At 40.0% G+C, this 21,598-nt stretch overlaps 1 protein-coding gene across 2 annotated transcripts in view; it reads right to left on the bottom strand.

Annotated features, from left to right (window-relative positions):
* Positions 1-280: 280 nt before the first annotated feature.
* The window catches only part of pip5k1ca (phosphatidylinositol-4-phosphate 5-kinase, type I, gamma a), a 46,925-nt gene continuing 25,607 nt past the window's right edge, over positions 281-21,598 (bottom strand). The window contains exons 7-18 of one of the 2 annotated variants that reach the window (XM_042005661.1): positions 19,495-19,794; positions 18,795-19,003; positions 17,578-17,661; positions 17,280-17,328; positions 15,654-15,738; positions 15,116-15,277; positions 14,660-14,801; positions 14,113-14,145; positions 13,703-13,822; positions 10,449-10,698; positions 3,708-3,797; positions 281-1,674 (exon numbers count right to left, since the gene is read on the bottom strand). In XM_042005661.1, the coding sequence (XP_041861595.1) occupies positions 1,672-1,674; positions 3,708-3,797; positions 10,449-10,698; positions 13,703-13,822; positions 14,113-14,145; positions 14,660-14,801; positions 15,116-15,277; positions 15,654-15,738; positions 17,280-17,328; positions 17,578-17,661; positions 18,795-19,003; positions 19,495-19,794 (1,527 nt within the window). In that variant the 3' untranslated portion in view covers positions 281-1,671. The remainder of the gene's footprint in view (positions 1,675-3,707; positions 3,798-10,448; positions 10,699-13,702; positions 13,823-14,112; positions 14,146-14,659; positions 14,802-15,115; positions 15,278-15,653; positions 15,739-17,279; positions 17,329-17,577; positions 17,662-18,794; positions 19,004-19,494; positions 19,795-21,598) is intronic. The other variant, XM_042005662.1, reaches the window with a different exon arrangement.

The raw sequence follows: 21,598 nt of genomic DNA, 5'->3' as shown, positions 1-21,598 counted from the left end.
CAAAGTTAAAATTTCTGTCATGTGACAAAATTTCTGTAGCTTAAAGGTACTCTGATGCATTATTGATTAAAAGTGTTGTAAGTGTTTGTAAGAGTATTGATTGGGTTACTCTAGTAGTATATTTGGCTACACATTACCAGTAACCTTGTCAAAAAGTTATGTAACTTAAATGTATTTACTTCTTTTTTTTCTAGTAAATCTTTTACAGTTTTTCTCAATTGCTAAAACACTAAACCCTATTGTCTAAACCCACTGATTGAATCAGTCAACTTTTGGCAAAACCATAAGCACTTTTCATGTATTTACACACCACTTGCTTACACATTTTCATTGTGATGTACCTGTGTTGTAATGGTGAGCACAGGTGTCAAAAGTCAAACACAATTAAAGCACAGGTGTCACTGGTTGAACACAACAACTCAAAATTGATTTCACCCTTGGCTTTTAATGAGGGAACCTATCTCTCTCTCTCTCTCTCTCTCTATCTATCTATCTATCTATCTATGTATATGTATATCGTGAGGAACTTCTATAAATTTTCATGTGATTTTACAGAGTAATTATTTTTAGTCTATGTTATGTACTATAACCTCGAAATGGGCAGGTTTTTCTGTTGCTCTTGACAGAAGCCATTTAGCCTGCAGTGAATTATAAACATTTATTTCTACAGCTTTTTTTAAATTTCTGAGCGTTTTTAATTTTGATTGACTTGGGGCACAATCTGACAACATAGTTCAGTTTTGGGCACAGATTAAAGAGTTTGGTTTTGCAAGAAGAGTCTAAGGTTTTGTTAATGTAGCTTGAAAATTGGGTTTTTGGAGAAAAAGAGAGAAGCTTTTGAGAAATGTGTCGTAGCAATCGAGAAAAACTTTAAACTGGGCAACGAATTTGACCAACACTCTACAGGCTGTGGAGGTTTCCTTGTGTTTGACACACAGCAGAAAGAAAACATTGTTGAGCTGCCGGCCATGAAAGAAGTTCCTACTTATTTTATTTCTGTAATGTAAATTCAAATGTTAGGCACTACAGTTGTTCACTTGGCTGACCACTCTGTAATCTGATTTAAATTTCATGTAACAAGTTACTGTCAAACACCAGTAATCCAACAGCAAAGGCAGGAAAGAAGGCAGCTAATTGGTACTCATTGATGTAAAAAAAAAAAAAAGCAGATGCTAAAGTTTTCCACATAAAGTTCTCTTGTTTTCTATATGAAGTAATATTGAGGATTATCATGACTACAAACTGAAATGAACCCACCAAAGCCAGCAGCTCATCTCGCTTCACTATGCACATTCAGTGAGAAAGCCCGTCGGAGGGCTGCGCTCGTGTGAAACAGAACATACAGGAAGTTATCATGGCGTTCATGTATGTCAAACACATACGACTACAGCCTTATACAGACTATGTCACACATACACCTACATATTCAGTAAATCGATATAATAAATTTCATTTGTTAGGGGTGAAAGGCAGGGATGGTTGGAAATCAGTGATGTCATCACTGTCAGGATTTCTCCCCCTACTGGTGCTCAAGTCACTGTTTCCTCTCCGAATATTTCCGTATGCATGTTCAAAATCCTGGTTCAGACATGGCTCCCGCTGAGGTCTGGACTTCAAACTGATGAGTCCTCTCCACTGAGGCGTTCACTCGTCTCTGCCAGAGAACCAGCTTTACTGTGGGAGACAGACAGAACAAGTTAGCGTGCACAGATGAGTGTGAACATATTTATTTCTGGGTGTAAAAATCTGATCTGAACCAGCAAATCAAAGTGAATTTATAAAGGAAAAAAGGAGACAGGAGGATAGGACAGTCAGCACAGGCAGAAAATTTCATGAACAAAGCAAACACCCGAGAAGTTAGTTGTTATTCAGCTGTGTATTGCAGGTTGAAGGGATGGCAGAGCTTTTTACAAGGCATGCAGTTGGTGCTCTTTATAGGCTGCAAAAATCTGATTCAAGCTAATTTAAAGTCTTCTTTTATTAAACCTGGTATAATAAAAATTTCTGTAATGTTCTCAAGGTCCTGATCTGTGTTGGCTATAGAAGTAAGGTGTATTTTGTTTAGCTCTTGCTCCTCAAAGTTATCTTATCAGTCGTAAAACAGATGATTAACGACACCCCCAAATGTTTGTTTCTCTTGTATGTCCACAGACTGGAAATCTTTTAAACTGAGAAGAAGAGAAGCACTTGATTGTGACTGTAAAAGAGTGTTTTTCTTGTTTCATAAAAACTTAAAAAAAGTTGGGAAACGTTTCGGTGAATTTATAAAAGATTATACAACACCAGCTGGTGGATAATACATAGTTGGAAAGCCTGATTAGTCACCTTTATGATGAAGTTTAACTTAAGGATCATGCATGAAAAACACAGCTAAACATGTGGATATAACATGTGGGTAACAATATTCACTCTTGTTTCGAGATTCAAGAGCTGCCAGGTGTGTGTCAGTCACAGACGTTTGGCTGGCACCTGATTGATTGGCAGACATATCAGACAGAGAGTCTGGAGCCAGTGGTGATCCCATGTCTCCTAAATCTGTGTTTTAACTCCAGGATGTCATCACTCTCGCCTACAGAAACAGACCACCAACAACTCCTGCTTGGGGAATGGGATGCATCCTACTTAGCTGTAGCTGTGACCAGGCTGGTGACCAGCATGGGGAGGAGGTACCAAGCTGTCGTGGTCCCTGGTAGTGTAAGATAAATAAAGTGTATAAATGTCCGATATATGTTGTTTTTTTCTTATTACCTAGGGAACGTGCAACCATCCAATCCACCAGGCAACCAGATGGGGTTCAAGAGGAAAATATTTCAGGGGATTTTGCCACATTTCTAGTTTAGCTGTGTTGCTCTTTCCACAGAAGCCCGATCCTTACAAGATAGAATTCAAAGTAAACAGGATTACCACCAATATGTAATACAAATCCAGTTGGTATTATTAAATTTATTATTTAAAGATTAGAAATACTCAACCAAACTAATGTTTCCAAACTTTTTTTGAGGAGTTTATATAAGGTGATTATGTTTTAGTTTTTTTGGCCTTCAGAATTACACAAAAAATTGTTTGGACATCCATCAGTATTTAGGAGAAAATCCAAAAAACAAAATAAATAGTTCAAATTGATGACATCTTATTAAAGCATGACATACAGTGCAGTTTGGGTAAAAAGCTGCAGCACAGAGCTCAGTAAACAAGCAGCCCTTCATGCATGACCTAATAAAAACCTTAAAGAGAAAAAAGTCACAGCCAGGAAATGATTAAACTTCTAATTATATAATTGGCCAGATTTGTCAAACAGGCAAAAAATTTTACTTTTCACATCTGTGTTCTGTAAAATCTTGTGAGGTTCGTTTTTATGATCTTCAGCCTGAAAATCTAGCAGAGTGACGTGCTGTATGGGCGTCTTCACTCAGCCAGTAGATGCATGTTTAACAGCTTGTTGTTGGACACAGACATGGATGGTTTGTCATGAACCAAATGATCACGCATGGAGTCGATGACCATTTTCACAATTTATCAATGAAGAATGAAAGCTGTAATGTAGGGGCTGATTTCTTGACATTATAGAATAACCTGAGAAGCTTCATCGTAGAAGCTCCTTACATGATACATCTCAACTCATCCTCAGTGATCACCTCAGCTGATCTGATTCCTCATCTGAGGGAATTTCCTGTGCTTTATATTTTAGTCTGATGCTTCTCACTTACTGTCTCTCTTTCCCAATCTCCATCTGGCAGGGCCTTAGACTCTGAGCCATAGTGTAGCGGAGAGTACACCCAGGTCCTGTCCTCTGGAGGCTGTTTTTACACACCCACCACAGCAGAGGGGGCCAGAGGGACAGAGGAAAGGCCAAAGGCACAGACACAAGCAGCAGGGGCAGGCAGGAGAGAAAGACACAAGAGATCACAGGAGAAAAGACAAGACAGGAAATGAAAATTAGGGATGCATAAAGGAGGAAATGTTTTTGAGACAAATCAGAAAGTGTGAACTTGACATGTTGAAAGTGCTCTGAAGGATGCGTTAATCCTGGCGGACACATTGCTGTTGATGTTGGCAAATAACACGTAGAAGTGCTGTGAAAGTGTAAATATTGTCATAAGTCTTATTCATGTCTGTTTCATCGCATGTCTTTGTGGACTCGCTTTAAGAGCAAGTACACAGAACAAAGGATGAGATGCTACATCAGCCAAGCGGGGGAGCATGAGGAGTGAGAAGGAGGAGATGGGAAAGCCAGGATGCCGAGAGAGTTTTAGAAAGCATCCTCAAGAGCAAAGCAAGGGAACAGGATGTTTGTTTATTTTCCAACAAGCAGAGTGCTGTTTGCGGTACGTGAAGTCGCACCCAGTGTTGTCCAGGGTCTCTGAAAAGCCAGAGGTAGCAGCTCGGAAAGCAGCTGGCATGTTTGTAATGTTGTGGGTTCAAGTCACTCTCTCACACTTCAGTAAATAAACACAACACTGCAGCTAACATGCTGGTGCAGATGTGGCAAATTCTGAGCATGGAAACGATCAAAAGACTCAAATAAGAAGCCTCCTGCCTCCTACACTTAAACCAGAGGAGATCAGACCTTGTTTTAGTGTCTTTACAATCAAAAAAACACCAGCAGGGAAGAAAAAAAATCCAACAAATAAAAAATCTAAAAAAGAAAAGTGCCTGGAGTGCTGCTTGGGTGTAAAAAAATGGTGGTATTCCTCTGGTGCTCTTCAGTTATGGGATCCAGTAGAATTAATGAAAAGATTACTGAGGCACTCAAGAAGATAGAAGATAAAAAGCCTTTATTAACTCATGGCTAATCTATTAAAAAACACATCCACGCCAACGCGTTTCAGCCTAAGGGGCCTTCATCAGGGCGAGTGGCAACATGTTTGTCTGGTAGCTTAATTCTTGAATATATAGACAATCACCAGCAGCTGCTCTGTGTGGGCAGGTAAATGGTCACATGGTACCCGTGGCCTGCCACTGACAATCACAGTCAGATTCTTTAAACAACAGGTTAACACAGCATAATATAACAAGATTCAACAGATATGTATAGAAACATCATATATTAACCTAAAAATAAATAAATATTGTTCATTTCTTCTTCAAGGAACCACAGATTAATCAATTACATTACAGGACCATTACAAAAAAGGAGAAGAATCCAGTTCCCCATTCAAACCTGGGTACTGTGTCAGCCAGTGAATTCCAAACAAAAGTTGATCTGTACAAGTTCCATCACAACCTTCAGCTGAAAGTTTGATACCACACTACTCCCAGCCAAGCCGCATTTAGCTCTTATGTACAGCAAGACACAATAAGAACATCATTCAGGCCTAAGTCCACCTTTACACCAAATGTTTGTAATCACACCCTAAATACTTTCTATAAAAAGGTGACATATGAAGTTGACCAACTCTTTGCATCCAAGAGAAAGGTGGAATATAACCGACAAAAGAAGAAACAGATGCGTTGAAATGGCTGTCAGCCAATGAGAACATCATTATTAAAAGAGCTGATAAAGGTGGAGCTGTATAGGTTTGGGGCAGAGACCAATACATCACAGAGGCCATGAGACAGTTAAAGAATGGTGAGTATTATGAATCTTTATCGTCCAACCCAATAGAACAAATGAAAACTGAACTTATGGAAATACTTGGACATGCGAAAAATGAAGAATGGATTTCACAACTGCCCCAGACTTCCTTCATTCTACATGCTTCCTAAAGTACACAAAAACTTGGAGAACCCACCCGGAAGACCAATCATCAGTGGTAACGAATGGATTACAGAACCAGCATCTCAATTTGTTGACTTTTTCATTAAGCCCTTTGTCTTAGAACTGCCATCTTTTATGCAGGACAATACTCATGTATTAAATAAAATCAAGGACATAAAGAACATTGGACCCTCTCTTCTAGCCACTATGGATGTTGAAGTACTTTATACCAATATTGACCACAAAGAAGGACTAGAGGCATTATCACACTACTCGGAAAAGAGACATCCGGAGCAGATGCCCCCTTCAGCTTTCATCCTTCAACTGGCTGAATGGACCTTACATAATAATGTGTTTTTGTTCCAGAATCAATTCTTCAGACAGAAAAAAGGTACAGCAATGGGTGCTTGTTTCGCACCTAATTATTCTAACCTGTTTATGGGAGCATAGGAAGAAAAATGTATTTACTCTGACCTCAATACCTATCTAAACAATATTATATGGTGGGGTAGATATATTGATGATATCATCCTACTTTGGTCAGGTTCAGAAGCCGAATTACTTCAATTCCATTCATATCTGAACAATAATAATAAGAATCTAAAGCTCAGCTTAGATTTCTCCTCATCTGTAATTAACTTCCTAGATCTTAAAATCTCTAAAGATATCAACGGAGATTTACACACTTCTATTTTTAGGAAACCGACAGATCGCAATACCATTCTTAGAGCAGACAGCTTCCATCCTCCTTGGCTAATTGATAATATTCTGTTTGGTCAGTTTCAGAGGCTGAAACGTAAATGCGATACAGAAGAAGAGTTTGAAAGCAATGCACAAGACATGAGCCAAAGATTTAAAAATAGAGGTTATAAACAACAAACTATACTCAAAGCTTTCAATAAAGCTAAAAGTCTCCCTAGAGAACAGCTGCTGGTCCCTAAACAAAAAGATCAATTGAACTCTAATCAAGTATATTTTGTAACCCAATACAGCAATGGAGCTAATCAAATTAAACAAATTGTTAAAAGAAATTGGGTATATATTGAAAAGTGACAGTGTCCTAAGAGAAGCTCTTCCAGACTCTCCAACGATCAGTTTCAGAAAAGCCCCGACCTTAAATGATAAGCTGGTTAAAAGTCACCTTGCCCCTTTAAAACAAAAAACTTGGCTGTCTACCATTAAAGGAAACCACAAGCGTGGACATTGCAACCACTGTAGCAACATGATTAATGCTAACTACTTTACAGACGTATCATCCAGTCGTAAGTTTGACATTAAATCATTTATTAATTGCAATACTTCATATGTAGTATACAGACTAGAATGTCCATGTGGTTGCTTCTACATCGGAAGAACAAAGCGCAAATTAAAAGCAAGGTTGGCTGAACATAAACATGCAATTAGAACTGGTAACCTACAGTATCCTATGGCTGTTCACTATCTTGATGCTAACCATGGTAATTGTAATTCATTGAAGGTATCTGGAATAGAGCATTTAGAAAACCCAATCAGAGGTGGAGACAGACTTAAAAAACTCTTACAAAGACAGACATTTTGGATTTACACACTAAAAGCGACACAGTACCCAGGTTTGAATGGGGAACTGGATTCTTCTCCTTTTTTGTAATGGTCCTGTAATGTAATTGATTAATCTGTGGTTCCTTGAAGAAGAAATGAACATATTTATTTATTTTTTAGTTGATATATGATGTTTCTATACATATTTGTTGAATCTTGTTATATTATGCTGTGTTAACCTGTTGTTTAAAGAATCTGACTGTGATTGTCAGTGGCAGGCCACGGGTACCATGTGACCATTTACCTGCCCACACAGAGCAGCTGCTGGTGATTGTCTATATATTCAAGAATTAAGCTACCAGACAAACATGTTGCCACTCGCCCTGATGAAGGCCCCTTAGGCTGAAACGCGTTGGCGTGGATGTGTTTTTAATTAGATTAGCCATGAGTTAATAAAGGCTTTTTATCTTCTATCTTCTTGAGTGCCTCAGTAATCTTTTCATTAAATAAAAAATCTAGTACTTTCTCACCACTGTTGATCACATATTGAATGACATAAGCAGGGTCAATCTAGCCTAACACCAGGACAGCGACATTTGCAACTACTGCTGTCTAAGTCACTTCTCACTTACTGGCCAACAGGATTTCCTCCTCTCTCGGAAGGGAGAGACCACCCAGGTTCTCCCATCAGGAAACTGACAGCAACAGAAGTAGATGGCACATGGACAAACAAACACAGACAGGATGAAGGGAGGTAGAAATAGACAGTGAAGTAAAACAACAAAATGAAAAAAAAAGGATGCATGCTGAGGTGAAAATGGAAGATGGCTTTGATCTCCTGCAGATGAGTCAGTGGTGACAGATAGATTCACAAGTTTGGCAGCTACTTTCTTTTTATATCCCGCTTCCACACACCACCATCTCACCACTTTTATTATGACTCACAAAGACATTTACAAGGATGAGACAATGCAGAGAACGATGAAGGGCATGGCAGACGTAAATTAAGGGAGAAGGTGAAAATGATTTGAGATCTGGGGTTGAATGGGTGAAGATGGAAAAGAAACACAATGGCAAAAAGAGGTGAGGATGAAGATGGTTAGTGCTCTGAGACACTTGTGATGTGATGACACACCCAAGTCTTTTAAACTTCCAGTCCTACCAGTTTAGGCTACCTCTGACTGCCTTTAACTATCACAGACTATTTGTGTCTATCAGCTGCACAGTAAAAATATAAAGCACTTTAAAATGAGTGACTTACTAGTTCATGCTCATTAATGCGTCACAACAAGGAAGTTTTATTAAAGTATGCAGGGCCAGATGATAACTGCAAGTAAAACTATGGTTTCAGTACTAAACAGAAATGATGCAGACTACATGCTAATTTGCACACAGAGATAAAATGACAAGTGGTTACTTAAGATGCACGTGAGGCGCTGGTGTGATGTGATGCACTTAAAGTGTCCACTTGAGATTGGAACACTCAAGAGGCGAATGCACATCACGTACAAGCAGGGCCAGATATTTTTTATACCAATTGGATGCTCCTGCACTTTGAATTTCAACCTTGTAAAAAGCAATAACTGTGGCACACAAAGAGAAATGACTGACTTGAGCCCAAGCTTATCATTTCTGTCAGATAAAACACTGCCATTGCTCAGCAACAAGATGTTAAGTAGTTCAAGAGGCTGAGCGATACAGCAGAAACTTGATTTGTGTGGAATGTCATGGGGAAGAGGTGAGGATAATGTTGGAGCTTCCAGAAAAAGCCATCAGCTTTAGAAGATATGAATAAGACAAATAAAACTATGAAAACAAAAAAAATAAAATAAAAAAACAGGGTCGATTGAGGTTGTTCTTGTCTGTTTCAAAATGTACTTGATGAGCATGGGGGGGGGGGGGGGGGGGGGGGATAAAACTGTATGGATCACAACCACTAGCCCCAACCTCGCAGGTTAGTTTGATTCACATTTCTGTTTCAGATTTGCTTTATCTGACTAGTGAGCTCAAAGGATGAGAAGATCAGCTACCAAACTTCACAATATATTAAAAATCAAGTGTAAATATTCTTGTCCATCTATGTATGAGTCGTGTGGCTGTTGCAGCTCAGTTCATTTTTCCACCATCTTTCCACTTGGCCGGTCCCCAGAAGCCACTTGCGACCTCATTGTCTGCAGCATGTTTTCTGTGTAGTTACACTTCAGTGTCAGTGTCACTTTGCCTCACGCAGTGCTACAAACCCCCCCGCTGCTGCACACAATGGGAGAATCTCCTCCTTTTGAAGGATAAGCTGAAAGTCAGCCAGCACGTAGGAGTTGTACGAAGGGAGCTGTTAAATAACTGAGGACCTCACTGACTAACTTGCTGGTCATTTGGTTTTCTCGTGACACATTAGAGGGTGTTTGATTCCAGACAGAAGACACCCAGCTGGAGTACAGCCATGCGGCACATTCTTATCTAAAACCGTGACTGCTGGCTACGCTCTTCATCCTCCACCTGAAACTCATACATTAATTTATAGCTGAGCTTAGACCTGCCAACACAAACAAATCCAGAGGTGACGCCTTGCTTTTACTGGAGCAATCCAGGAGACTGAACACATGCAAACTGCAAAATAGCTCCAACTGTTACTCACATAAAATTGATCATGTGTGCAGCCTTGTTTAAGGCTGCATCAGGACTGAACAGAAAAATCAAGATGCACATGCCTTTATTACAACCTAACACAGAGTGCAAAACTCTCCACTGTGCACTACATTTAAAGCCAGAGTCTAACATTTTGGTTGAAATCCTTCCTTGCTAAGAGGCAGATAAAGACTGATCTACATCTCTTCTGTGAGTATGAAACTATTGTCTTAGCGAGGCAGTAAGATCACAGGTGTCAATCTTCTAACTTACCTCTCAGCAAACAAACATTAACGTGCAAATTTCAAAAACATTTCCTTTTGCAAAATGCACCACACACTGCAAACAAGAATTGCACACACTCTTGTTCCCATACCAGCCTGAGGCTCCTCTCCTCACGTCAGCACCTCTGTTGGACGGCATCACACAGCTCAGTCAACAATACACACATTGAACCTGATATTATAGGTGACATGATGGTTGGTAATAAAAATTTTTGAAAAGAAAAGGCAGTTAAAGTGATTAAAGCTGCTGTTTTTGTGTGAACAAGCAGTCATGCATCTAGATGTGTGGTTATGTTTCTTTTCTGGTGAGGGTTTTTACTTACAAAGTAGATATCTGTGATTGGCACGTCGTCGTCGTCGTCCACTGAAGCCTGGCTGGTGCACCCTGACCCGGACACCTGGCTGGCCCTGTCTGCCTCCACCGCCACCACTTTGGGACTGGAGGGGGCTTCCTCGGCTGGTCCTGGAGAGGAGGGAGCGGCTGGGGCAGACGAGGAGGATGACGCTGCATCAGGTGCAGATAAGAAGACAGAGGACGCTGCCTCCTCTGCGTCTGCTGCGTCCTGAAGCCCACTGTTGGGGGGAAAAAAGTTGGGGGTTTAGATATTTATTTGAAAATTTGTTATGAACAAATGTTTTCAAATAGGAACCATTAAAGCATACTGAATCATTAGGGAGGAGAACAACTCTTGAAGCAATTTCCAGCAAATTAAGTGCTTCCAGGAGTTGTGAGTTACAGCAACTGTTGGTGAAATTGCTCACAATTTATAAGCTACAACAACACTAAGATAATCAGAATTTTGTTGACTAGCCAGACCTGATGTCCTTGTAGATTAAAGGAAGAATAAAAAACAACAACCACACACATGCAGACAGACAACAGCTAAGGGCTGCTTTTCTGTCGCAGAAAACCGTCCCAGACTGAAATAAAACAGTCATGTCAGAGTGTGTTGGTAGCTTTGCTTTAAATGCTTAATTTCAAAGACGTGCCAGCTGGACGCACACTGACCCAATCCTTTATTGTTTCTGGCCAGATCATCAACTATTAGGAAGGATTTAGGTGTGTCTACGTCGCTTTCTCAGCTTCTGTGTTTAAGTTTAGCTCAATAAGAGGAAAAGCCTGGCAGCTGGTTAGTGAAGCAAAAAAGTAGACTTGGCATCTCAGTGAGAAAACCGAATGGCTGAATAAATGAGAAGGACAGGATGGTGGTTATATATATATAGATATATCACCTAGTTTCATTTCACACCAGTACACCCCTCCTTTGCTTTTCAATTTCAGATACACCTTTACTCTCATTTCCCAGAGTCTGATTGTTTTTCTCTTTCTCTTTTCACATTTACTCTTCATCTTATTTTTTTTTTTTATCTTTTTTCTTCAATCAATCACACAATTCCCTTTTTTTCCAGCTCATCTCTGTCTTCTCACATTCATCCAACCAGTTAGCCCATGCCTTCCTCCCTGCCAGCCTCTTCTACACCCTCAGGCCATATGTCTAGCCACTGCCCTCTCAGCATCAACCCAGATTATTCAGTTGGTTTCCCTCAACAATCACACCTAAAACTTCTGATGTAACCCATGATCAAACGGGAACTTTGCCCTCATGTCTGGCTCTTTTTTTTAAGTGTGCTACTTTCTGTGTAGTTTAAATTTCAGATAAAATTAAAATGCCCCAGCCAGCATATGTGTAATTAAAAACCAGGTTAAAAACGTGAAGTTTTATGGCAGCAGCCTCAGGCCTGCAGGCTTCCTGGCCCACTGGCCTACTTCTGCGGGCTTGTCCCCCACCAAATCTCTGGGCTTTGTTGGCCCAATGTACGCCTCACACGCAACAAATTCGCCCACGACATAAATTAACATGCATGTGTGCACTTCTTCCATAACCTAATTACTAGAGACGCCTGGTCCACGCAGCACCTGCAGCTTTTATTTGTCCATAACAATGGACTCAGGAGAACAATAAACAAATGGGCTAAGCTGCTTTCAACTCTGTGTGTGTGTGTGAGTATATGAGTGGGAGACAAGTGTACTAAGCCAACACCTGTCTGAAACCAGGTGAGACACTGGCAGCAGATTATTTATAGTGCCATGTTAAACTAAGTCACAAACTGGAGATGATTGGGGTCATGGAGGCTCTGCAACTTTTCCATCCTGTATCAGGAACATAAAAAAGCTGCTTATTTTAGATTTTATAGGACAGGCACAGAGTGTGTATGTGTGGCACAGACAAAATGCATTTAGCATCTACGCCGCCCATCTAAAAAAAAAGCGATGCACCCATGATGCCTACTGTACAAGCCTGTGGAGGCAGTGTTATGATCTGGAGTTGGTCAGATCTAGGTTTAACAACATTATGCGCCCAAAAAAATGAGGTCAGCTGACAACCTGAATATACTGAATGAGCAGGTTATTCCACCAATGGATTTTTTTTCCCCTGATGGCATGGACATATTCCAAGATGACAATGCCAGGACTCGTCAGGCTCAAATTGTAGAGAGGTTCATTTTCACACATGGACTGGCCACCATAGACCTGAACCCCACTGAGAATCTTTAGGATGTGCTGAAGAAAGCTTTACATAAAATATTATTTTTTGGACAGGAAGTGTCTGTTCCCTTTATGTCAGGGTTCCTCCAAGTCCGGACTCGAGGCACGTCAGTCCGGACCCAGCCCAACTTATGTTTTGAATTACAAAACACTATTATCCTAAGTCTTTTTCAACATTAATCTTACATAGATAAATTAATTGTTTATAAAGTGTCCCTGGATTTTATTTACAGTGATCTAGTGATAACAACTCTTTACGTTCAGCAAGTTCTGCCGTCTCGCCCATAAAGCGCTGTCTCCACCGTCTGTGACACCTAGACTGTATGGTGACAGTCAGCCTGCCCTCGGTGAAACAGGCATATTGGGTGAAACAGACATGAGCAGAGGGCTGCTATAAATGACAGGAACCAGTAGCCTATCAGTACACAGGGGTTTATGATGTTAGAGCCAATCAGAAGCAGAGTAGGGCGGGCTTTTGTAACAACTCCGTTAAAGTAAATGGAACCAGAGCCATGTCTCCCACCAAGCTTGATGCATTTGAACGTTTCTGCTTTGACTTCATATGTCACTTGAAGTTAAGAAATTAAATAAAAAAAATAGTAGTCAGGTGTTCATGTTTATGCAGACCGTTTTTCTTTTATTTGTCATTCTGAATTTTCTCCAGAATGTGGTGAATTTAATTTATATTAAATATTTATTTAAGTTATTTGTTTACTTGTAATATGGTTGTTGTTATTATTACTGTCATAGTATGGTATGTTCTTTATACATTAAAAGAAAATACAGTGAAAAGTTTAATCAATAACTGTGTTTTTGCTTTTTTTTTCAGGACCTCTGTCCTTCAGTGGAGAGTAGACATGGACCTTTGAAAAATAAATTTGGGAACCCCTGCTTTATGTTAAACTGAAAGTATTGTTGGTTATTCTTTGTCTCTGTGATTTCTCGTCTGGTTTGGGTCTCCTTTACTGTCTCTCAACATGTGATTAAGGTAATAAGGAAGTGAAGACAGTATAATCACACTTGGAGTACCTGGTTTCAGTGGATGGTTGTGGAGCGGAGACGGTGGGCTCGCTGTCATGTCTCTTCAGCTCCACCTCCACTGTGATGGTCTGCTGATCCTCCTCACGCACACGCATCTCCTCTTGGGTCCTAAACACAGTAAGCCGCACATAAAAAATATAAACAAAACAAACAAAAAACCACACACACACACATAAAGAGGAAATGAAACACCCAAAAACATACATACACACACACACACACACACACACATACATTTTAGCAACAGGAAAAAAGGGGCTCACTCATAAACACATGTTTTTCTTAGCTATTCACCCACCACACCCACACATTTTAATACTGACAAAACAAGGAGGTCTCAGAGGTTTGTAAAGCCAGCTAAGCGTATCCTGCTTAAAGGGGTTTATGATTCAGCTCACCTTCCGTCATGGCTGAGAGACTGGGTGTGTCTCCTGGAAACAGAGAAAACACTGTGAGCACAAGCTGTGAACAGAAACTGCAGCAGCTGCTAACATAACACAGCTGGCATCACAATGTCACTGTTAACTTGTGTCGTGAAGAACATGAAACCCAGAGCTCAGTTTAACATTTGAATAAAGTGTGTTGCAGCTTTTCTTTAACCTGCTGAAGCTAAGTGATCAACTCCTTTACTATTAACCCTAGATAGAATGATCTGGCTCTTCTGGTTATGATGGTAACTTTTTTTTTTGGTTCTTTGCTTTGGTATCTTTATATAAAGACAGATTGAGCAATAATAGGAACCACAGCTGGACTGACGTAGATGTTAAAGATAAAGGTGATGAGTCTGTGTTGCCCATGGTCATTTGAACAGAAAAAAAGGTAATCCAGGTGAAAAGGTGTACTTTTCCTTGTTGAAGGCAAAAACTAGATATTGGTGGGCTTTCGTATGTTGTTGTTGTTTCTTATTTTTCAGTGTCATGGCGGCCTAACTGTGTGAGTTAGCACCTGTAGCGGGGATGCTCGGATGTGTCAGAGGGAGATCGCTCTGGGATCGACAAGGAGGTGGTGGAAGAAAGAGTGGTGGCAATTGAGGCTGTGGTGGCCTCCTCAAACGAAGGAGGAGTACATGGAAGGAGATCTGGTCGCCCTGGTAGGAGGAGACAAAAGTTACTAATTATTTTGGATAGCTTGTGTCTGTCCACTTTCCCCGTTTTTTTTAAATTTGTCAGCATTTAATTCACTTCTTCTCACAGACTGTTCTGCTTGTGTTTCCCATGGCTACAACTACAAATGAGTGGTTTTACAGAGACGGCTTGCAGTAACTTTATTTGTTTATAAATGTCTGCAATATTCTCTCTGTCTTCCTTTTAAATCTGATCTGAGCTACGTAAGCTGTAATACAACAGCTCACTAAATGAACGGTTTCTGGTTCTGTCTGATGTGCCTACACTGTTTATTTACCCTCATCTTCCAGCGTTGGGAAGCTGCGAGCTCCTCTCAGGTCGTAGATGTTCTCGTCTCTCTCAGAGGCCAGCTGGCTGGCTGACCAGGCTGCACCAGGTCCAGCACACTTAGGCACCGTCAACGACACACGACCCTTCTTGGATGGAGAGGACTTCAATGCTGTAGGACAATACATAGAGACACAATGAACAACAGTATAATATTGGGAAGTTACAGCATTAATGTTATATTTCATAGAAAGTCATAAAAAAATGGATCAAATCCTTCTGTTTTTAAAGGGTCAGTTTGCTGAAACCTAAACAACACATTCACACACACAAAAGCTATAAAAAACAGCCAAACAGATCAAAGTGAGATTTTTTTTCCCTCTCACGAGGAATTAGGCAGCACCTAATAAGGCTTTTAGCTTCAGTATTTGATTTTCCGATCAAATGAGACAGAAGCCTGGCATCTGATATTTGTGGATCTGCTCGGCTCAACCCACACAGCTCTGTCGGACTATGTAAGGCAGTGTGTGGAGGGAAAATGAACTCACAGGAGCTCTTCTTGAAGACATTGCTGCTCATGAACTTGAAGAACCTATCGGCATAGAAACCTGGCCGGTGGACTGACACAGTGTCCTGAGGGAGAGACGAAGAGATTAATGAGACAAATGGTGCATGAATGAAATGATCAAACCAGTGCTTACGGTAGATTAAACTGTCTATTTGTCCCCTTACTGTCCCACTTTTTTAGTAATTCTTTTCTCTGGGTCAAACAGAGCATCACAAACAAATGCTGCAGCAGACACACAGAAACATGTCAGACGAGGCCACAGACACTTCGCTTCATTATTTATGTATCAGCAGACTTGGATAACAATGCCAGCAGACTGACAGATGACACTTGGTGTTTGGTTTAAAGTGACACAGAACGTGAGGGGGACCTGAGGAGACTGAGGAAGTGAAGAGACAGCATCCCAACTATTAGCTTTTTGCCTAGGTGTCACATAGGTCCATATGAGTAATATTTTAATACATTCATAAGCTGTGAGTAATCTACAAAGGGTGTCCACTACAGTCAGCAACAATGACGCACAAGAGTCTGTTTGCTGTCCTACACATATCTCTGCATTTCAGAGTGGGAGAGAGCAATGAGTAAGAAAAGAAAAAGGGGGGTGGCTGATGCTGCCAATTCTATCTTGAGAGCAGACTTGTGATGATGTGCAGCTTAAACTCTCGAGGGGATAAAAAGAAGGGAGTGGCTTTAGAAGTGAGGAATCAGATATATATATATATATTTGAGTTAAGCTTTGTAAGTTTTTCTATCTCTTCTAGGCCCAGAATCACTGTGATGTGCAGTTTTAATTGGAAACAAACTAAATCAGAACAAAAGATTTGTCTCTCTCTGCATTCTGTTGTGAATCAGTATCTCTACAAACCAGTAAATACTGAGTGGACAAGGTTTCCAAGAAAACCAGACCTGCCAGCATGCAATGTAAAAACACTGTGTAGGCTGGTGGAAGCTGCCAATCTTCATGGCTCTAATACACACATTTAAATAAAAAAAAATCATGGCTTGTTTTATAATTAAATGTTTGCATGGCGTTAATTATATAAATCCCACATGCGGCACGTTTCAAAATGAACAAAGGAGTTTCTTGGAATCCACAGGGGCAGGAAATAGTTTCCTTTCTCTTAATGAAAGGGCACATTTTGAATTTAAATTAGTAAACATTAACAAGACAAAACAGCCTGAGGTTAAAAGCAAAGTCTCTCTTTCACAAAGCAACATATGACTCATTAAACTGATTTATTTTCAATAAAGCTTAGACGTGGCTAATGTTCATGACAATAACAAAAAAACGAGAGAATTAACTTTAACGGAGAATGTGGCTGTCAATCTGAATATAATATAAACTTTAGTAATTCATAAAAAAAGCTTAAATCAACACACAGATATTGATGCATCTTAGTACATGAGTGTATCTTTGACAGATTGGCAGAAAAGGAAATCTGGAAGCTTTTTACTGTTAATATGATTTATAGAAAGCTAGAAAAGAACAAGAGTCACAGGTGAGGTGCAGACTCTTTTTCAAACCATCAACATTTGTTGGGCTAAAACTTGGTGAAACCTCCACCGTCTGAGAGTCATGTGTCATGTAAAAAGCTATAAAACTCACCCCGTCATGAACCAAAGCCTTCCACGTGTGCTCCAGTTTCTTGATTAGCCTGCAGAAACAAGAAGTTTAAATGATGTCAAGCAGGTCTCATACATGGAGTCTACATCATGCCTGCAGGCTGAGGGTCGTAAATGCGATGTCTAAAGGGATTAAGTCTGAGTGCAAAAACACCCACTGCTGCAGGAGGACGGTACACAATGTACTTATATTGCTTTAACCTCCATATCAAGGCTGTTTCTCACTCAGATGGACAGATGATGACCTGTGGCGTTAATGATTTAACTTGTGTGATAATTACCGGTAGGACTGCAAGATGTCGATGATTCCAATGTAGAGGAGAAGCCTTTCCCCTTTCCCATTAACAGCTGGAATGCCCCCCATCCTGGAAGAAGAAGGGAAGTAAGATGAAACTAAAATGATCACAAGGTTTGCACATGCAGAGTTTGTATTATAAATAAAATGAGTAAAATAGTATTATAAATGATAAAGTAAAATTAGTCTGTACTTCCTTACATCAAGTGTAGTCAAACCTATTGTAATAAATCTGGAATAATTTAGTATCTAGTCAAACTACTGACTGTTTAATCTTTACAGGCTGAGCTCTGGAACAAAACTACTGACTGCTTTGCACAGTCGATCTCAAGTTTGCCCTGAAAGTTGTTTGAAAGTGAAGTAGCAAGCTTCAATTTAATATTATAAAATTGTTTATGCTTTTTTTTAATCTTTTGTGTGTGCATTTTTTGTATTGCTTATATATATTTATAACTTTAGAGATGTTAAGAAAAGGATGGCCAACTTGAACCTGTCCTGCAGATTTTAGATGTTTCTTTTTTAACAAACCTGGTTCATTGTGCAGAAAATGGCAACAACCTGTTGGATCCATTTAATTTCAGTCAGAGAAACATCTAAAACATGCAGGGCGGTGGCCCTCAATGACGACTTGCCCATCCCCCATCTCTACAGCCTGTGTCTATAGTTGTAAAACTATAGATAGGTTTAAATGAAAAAATGTTATAATTCAGATTAATTGTAAACATTTATTTAGAGGGTAAAACAGTAGAAGTTCAAAAAGCAGATGAAGCTAAATCCGTGAAAAGGTTTGAATGTCAATAGAATCTAAAAACGTCATGCAAAGTTTACATAGCTACAAACTGGCTCAAGGATTTAGTTGAGAAGAAAAAAAAATGCAGAGGAACTGAAACATGTGGACTGTATTTCTTAGTATGGAATATCCAAGTCTTATGGAACTTTGTGAGGAAGCTGTAAAAGTAATAAAGTCTCTACCAATCAGTGTTTTTGTGTTGGAGTATAAAATAAAACACAGAGAACAGATTTATTCAAAGGTGCTGATATAAAAAGTATCAAATATAATGTGTTTTATTTGTCCATGTTTATTTTAAAAATGTCGGCCAAATAAAATCTATTATGCACTTTTTCTTTTATTGTATTATATTAAATCTAATACACGGGGTCTCTATTTTTACCTTTATCACTCTCCCCGTCTACAAAACTCACGTGTCGTCAGTGTCAATGGACCCTCCGCAGGCGGCTCCCCCCTGGATGGACTCCATGGCAGTGGAGTACAAGGCCTTCTGCTGGGCCACGGGCCTCTTCTCGTCGCTGTCGCCCTGGGAGCCTTCCATCTGCCTCTCCCTCTCCGCCTGGTCCATGTTGTGGACCCCGAGCAGCAAGCTGTAGTCCATGATCTTAAAGCTTTCCAGCACCTGAGCACAGACCACATATAAATAAAGACATGTGATGTCTAAATGTTGCTGAAAGCTTTATTTATTTTCTTACTCTGACAGCGAGAAACTGAAGCCTTTACACTAAAGCTGTGCACAAGATGCACAATTAATAAGAAATGCATCTAGACCAGAGTGTGCACATATACTTTCCTCCAAACACAGGGCCGATAAAAATAAACATGAGGCAGTGATTTACAAGATAAGAGGAAAGCTGCTAGTAGACCAGACACTCTGTTAAAAGGCTTGCTCGTAAAAAAGCTCTAATTTATAGTGAGAGATCGGGGGGATGCCAAATACTCTCTCAAACCGATTTTGCCTTCCCTTCCACCGCTATCAGCCATGATTCTCTGCATACAAGACCACCCCATGTATCTTCCTTCACAACTAGTAAACAACCCCACCCACATGCCCCACAGCGAGTCCCTTCTCAGTCCTGAACTAGACAGTCTTTCCAGCCATTTTTTGCTCACCAGGCAGTCTCTCTGTAGAGTCTTCACCAAGGCGTTGTAGGTGTCCTGGTCCAGCATCAGTCCATCCTGAATATCTTGCATGAAGTCCAAATCTTTGAAGGTGGGCCTGGCCTTCTCCCTCTCCTTCTTGGATGCCCGCCTCTTGTAGGTGGAACCCTTTAGGTCGTATTTGAGGTGCATGCGGACCACACGGGGAAGGACGTTGTTCATCACCACCACACGGATGTTCTTCCCGCCTGACTGGACGCAGTACAGGCCGAAAAACTTGGGCAGCAAAGTGCGAGGGTTCTGATTCAAGTTCTGGAGAAGAAAAAGATGGGGGAAATCAAAGGGTGTGGGACAGACTTCACTTTAGAAGGTAATAGATACAATCTGCATGTGGAAATGCGCCACTATTATCACCTTGTACAAGACAATAAAACAGCACAACCTGGAACATCAGGGAGCATCAACTTAAGAGGGATGAAACATTCAGGAGCTATAGGAGCTATCGGTGGTGCACGTTACGCAAACTGTTGCGTAATATAAGAACTGTCAGTGTAAACACTTGGGCTACCGTTTAAAAATCTACCACCTGATCACATCAGGAAGCCTTACATAACACAGAGGGAACTCAAGTCAGCATTCACCCCACAGTGGTACAGTATATGTGAGAAATGGAAACAACAGGGATCAGTCTGAGGTCATATTTATGTGTTTAGAACACGTAGAAGCCAAAATAAATTCAGACCAGATTTCAACAGGGAATGCAATCAAGAATAAGAACCCAGTTTTAACTTTTCCTTGGACATTGTGGCCGAGAATACAGTGTCTATCATTAACAGTGGTTATGCCCTCTCCTTGCATCATAGTCTCTTCATTCAGGGGTGTGAGCAGAGGGAAATAAATACAGTTGTGTGGAAAGATGCGGACATGTGAAAGATATTTGGCTAAAAATGGACGTTCAAGTCAGAATGATGCAGCTGCTACATTCAGCAGTATTTTATTATTTCTGTCTTAGATTATATTTATGTTTAATTCAATTTACAATGTGGGATGAACATGTCACATCCCCTCAGTATGTTGCAGATGCCTAACAGACTTCAGCAGAGCATACATCAGTGCGTCTTGCTTGTAGCTTCTACCATATGAAAATGATGATGAGTTAACCCGTTTTAATCTAACTGAACAAAACATTTGCAGATATCTATGTTTTATAAAGTGTGCAACATCCCGATTTAGATGGAATATGCCACAAGAATGTCCCACATCTATACAGTTTTACAGGCTGTTATTGGGAAATTTATCAGTGAAAAAGTGTTATGATAAAAAGACAAAAAAGGGGGGAAATAATGTTTTTACTTTATTAATTCTGATTGGGAAATTCAGCTCTGCATTTAAGCCATCTCTAGATGTACTAGAGAGCAGTGGGCTGTCATGTGTCTACACCTGGGGTGCAGTTGAGGAGGGGGTGTAGGGCTTTGCTAAGACCCCAGAGTGGTTCATCTCTGTGGGCACTCTGGGGACTTGACCCCGATTTCTCCAGACCCAAGCCCACCTAATAATAAATAATAATAATAGTATATAAAAATAATAAATAAATTACTAAAATAATTGCATAATGGCATGACATAATTGTATATTCTGTTTAAGAACAGATCCCAAAATCAAATCCCAATCATATAAGAAGTCAGTTTATTTGTGTTTATTTTTCTATTATGGTTGGCTTTGCCATGCCTGCCAGTATTAGTTTGGCAAAATAAAAGCATTGGTGGCATTCATCTCTTGGTTGGATGGTCAAAAGGAAAATAAGAAGAGGATTGTATTAAGATAAATACAAAAGAAAGATAAAAAAAAAAAACCTTGTCTGAACTTCTGCAATAACAAGGAGGCCTAATCGACACATGTAATGTCAGACTGAACAGCATCAATATGTGTAGCTTGATTTTGTTTGTTCGTTTGTTTCTTTGTTTTGTTTTGTTTTTTGATATTGTGATGTCCGGTCCTGAAAAGATGGGAAAATAATGTTTGCTATGGTTTATAGAAACAGAAAATACCAGTCAACATACCTCCAAATTACCATAGATGAACAACTTAAATACCAGCCGCCTTCCATACAAGGCTC

The sequence above is a fragment of the Melanotaenia boesemani genome, chromosome 14 (genome assembly GCF_017639745.1).
Source record: "Melanotaenia boesemani isolate fMelBoe1 chromosome 14, fMelBoe1.pri, whole genome shotgun sequence".
NCBI classification, from domain to species: Eukaryota; Metazoa; Chordata; class Actinopteri; order Atheriniformes; family Melanotaeniidae; genus Melanotaenia; species Melanotaenia boesemani.
Note: the sequence above shows the minus strand (reverse complement) of the source record. Positions and strands in the feature narration are given on the sequence as shown.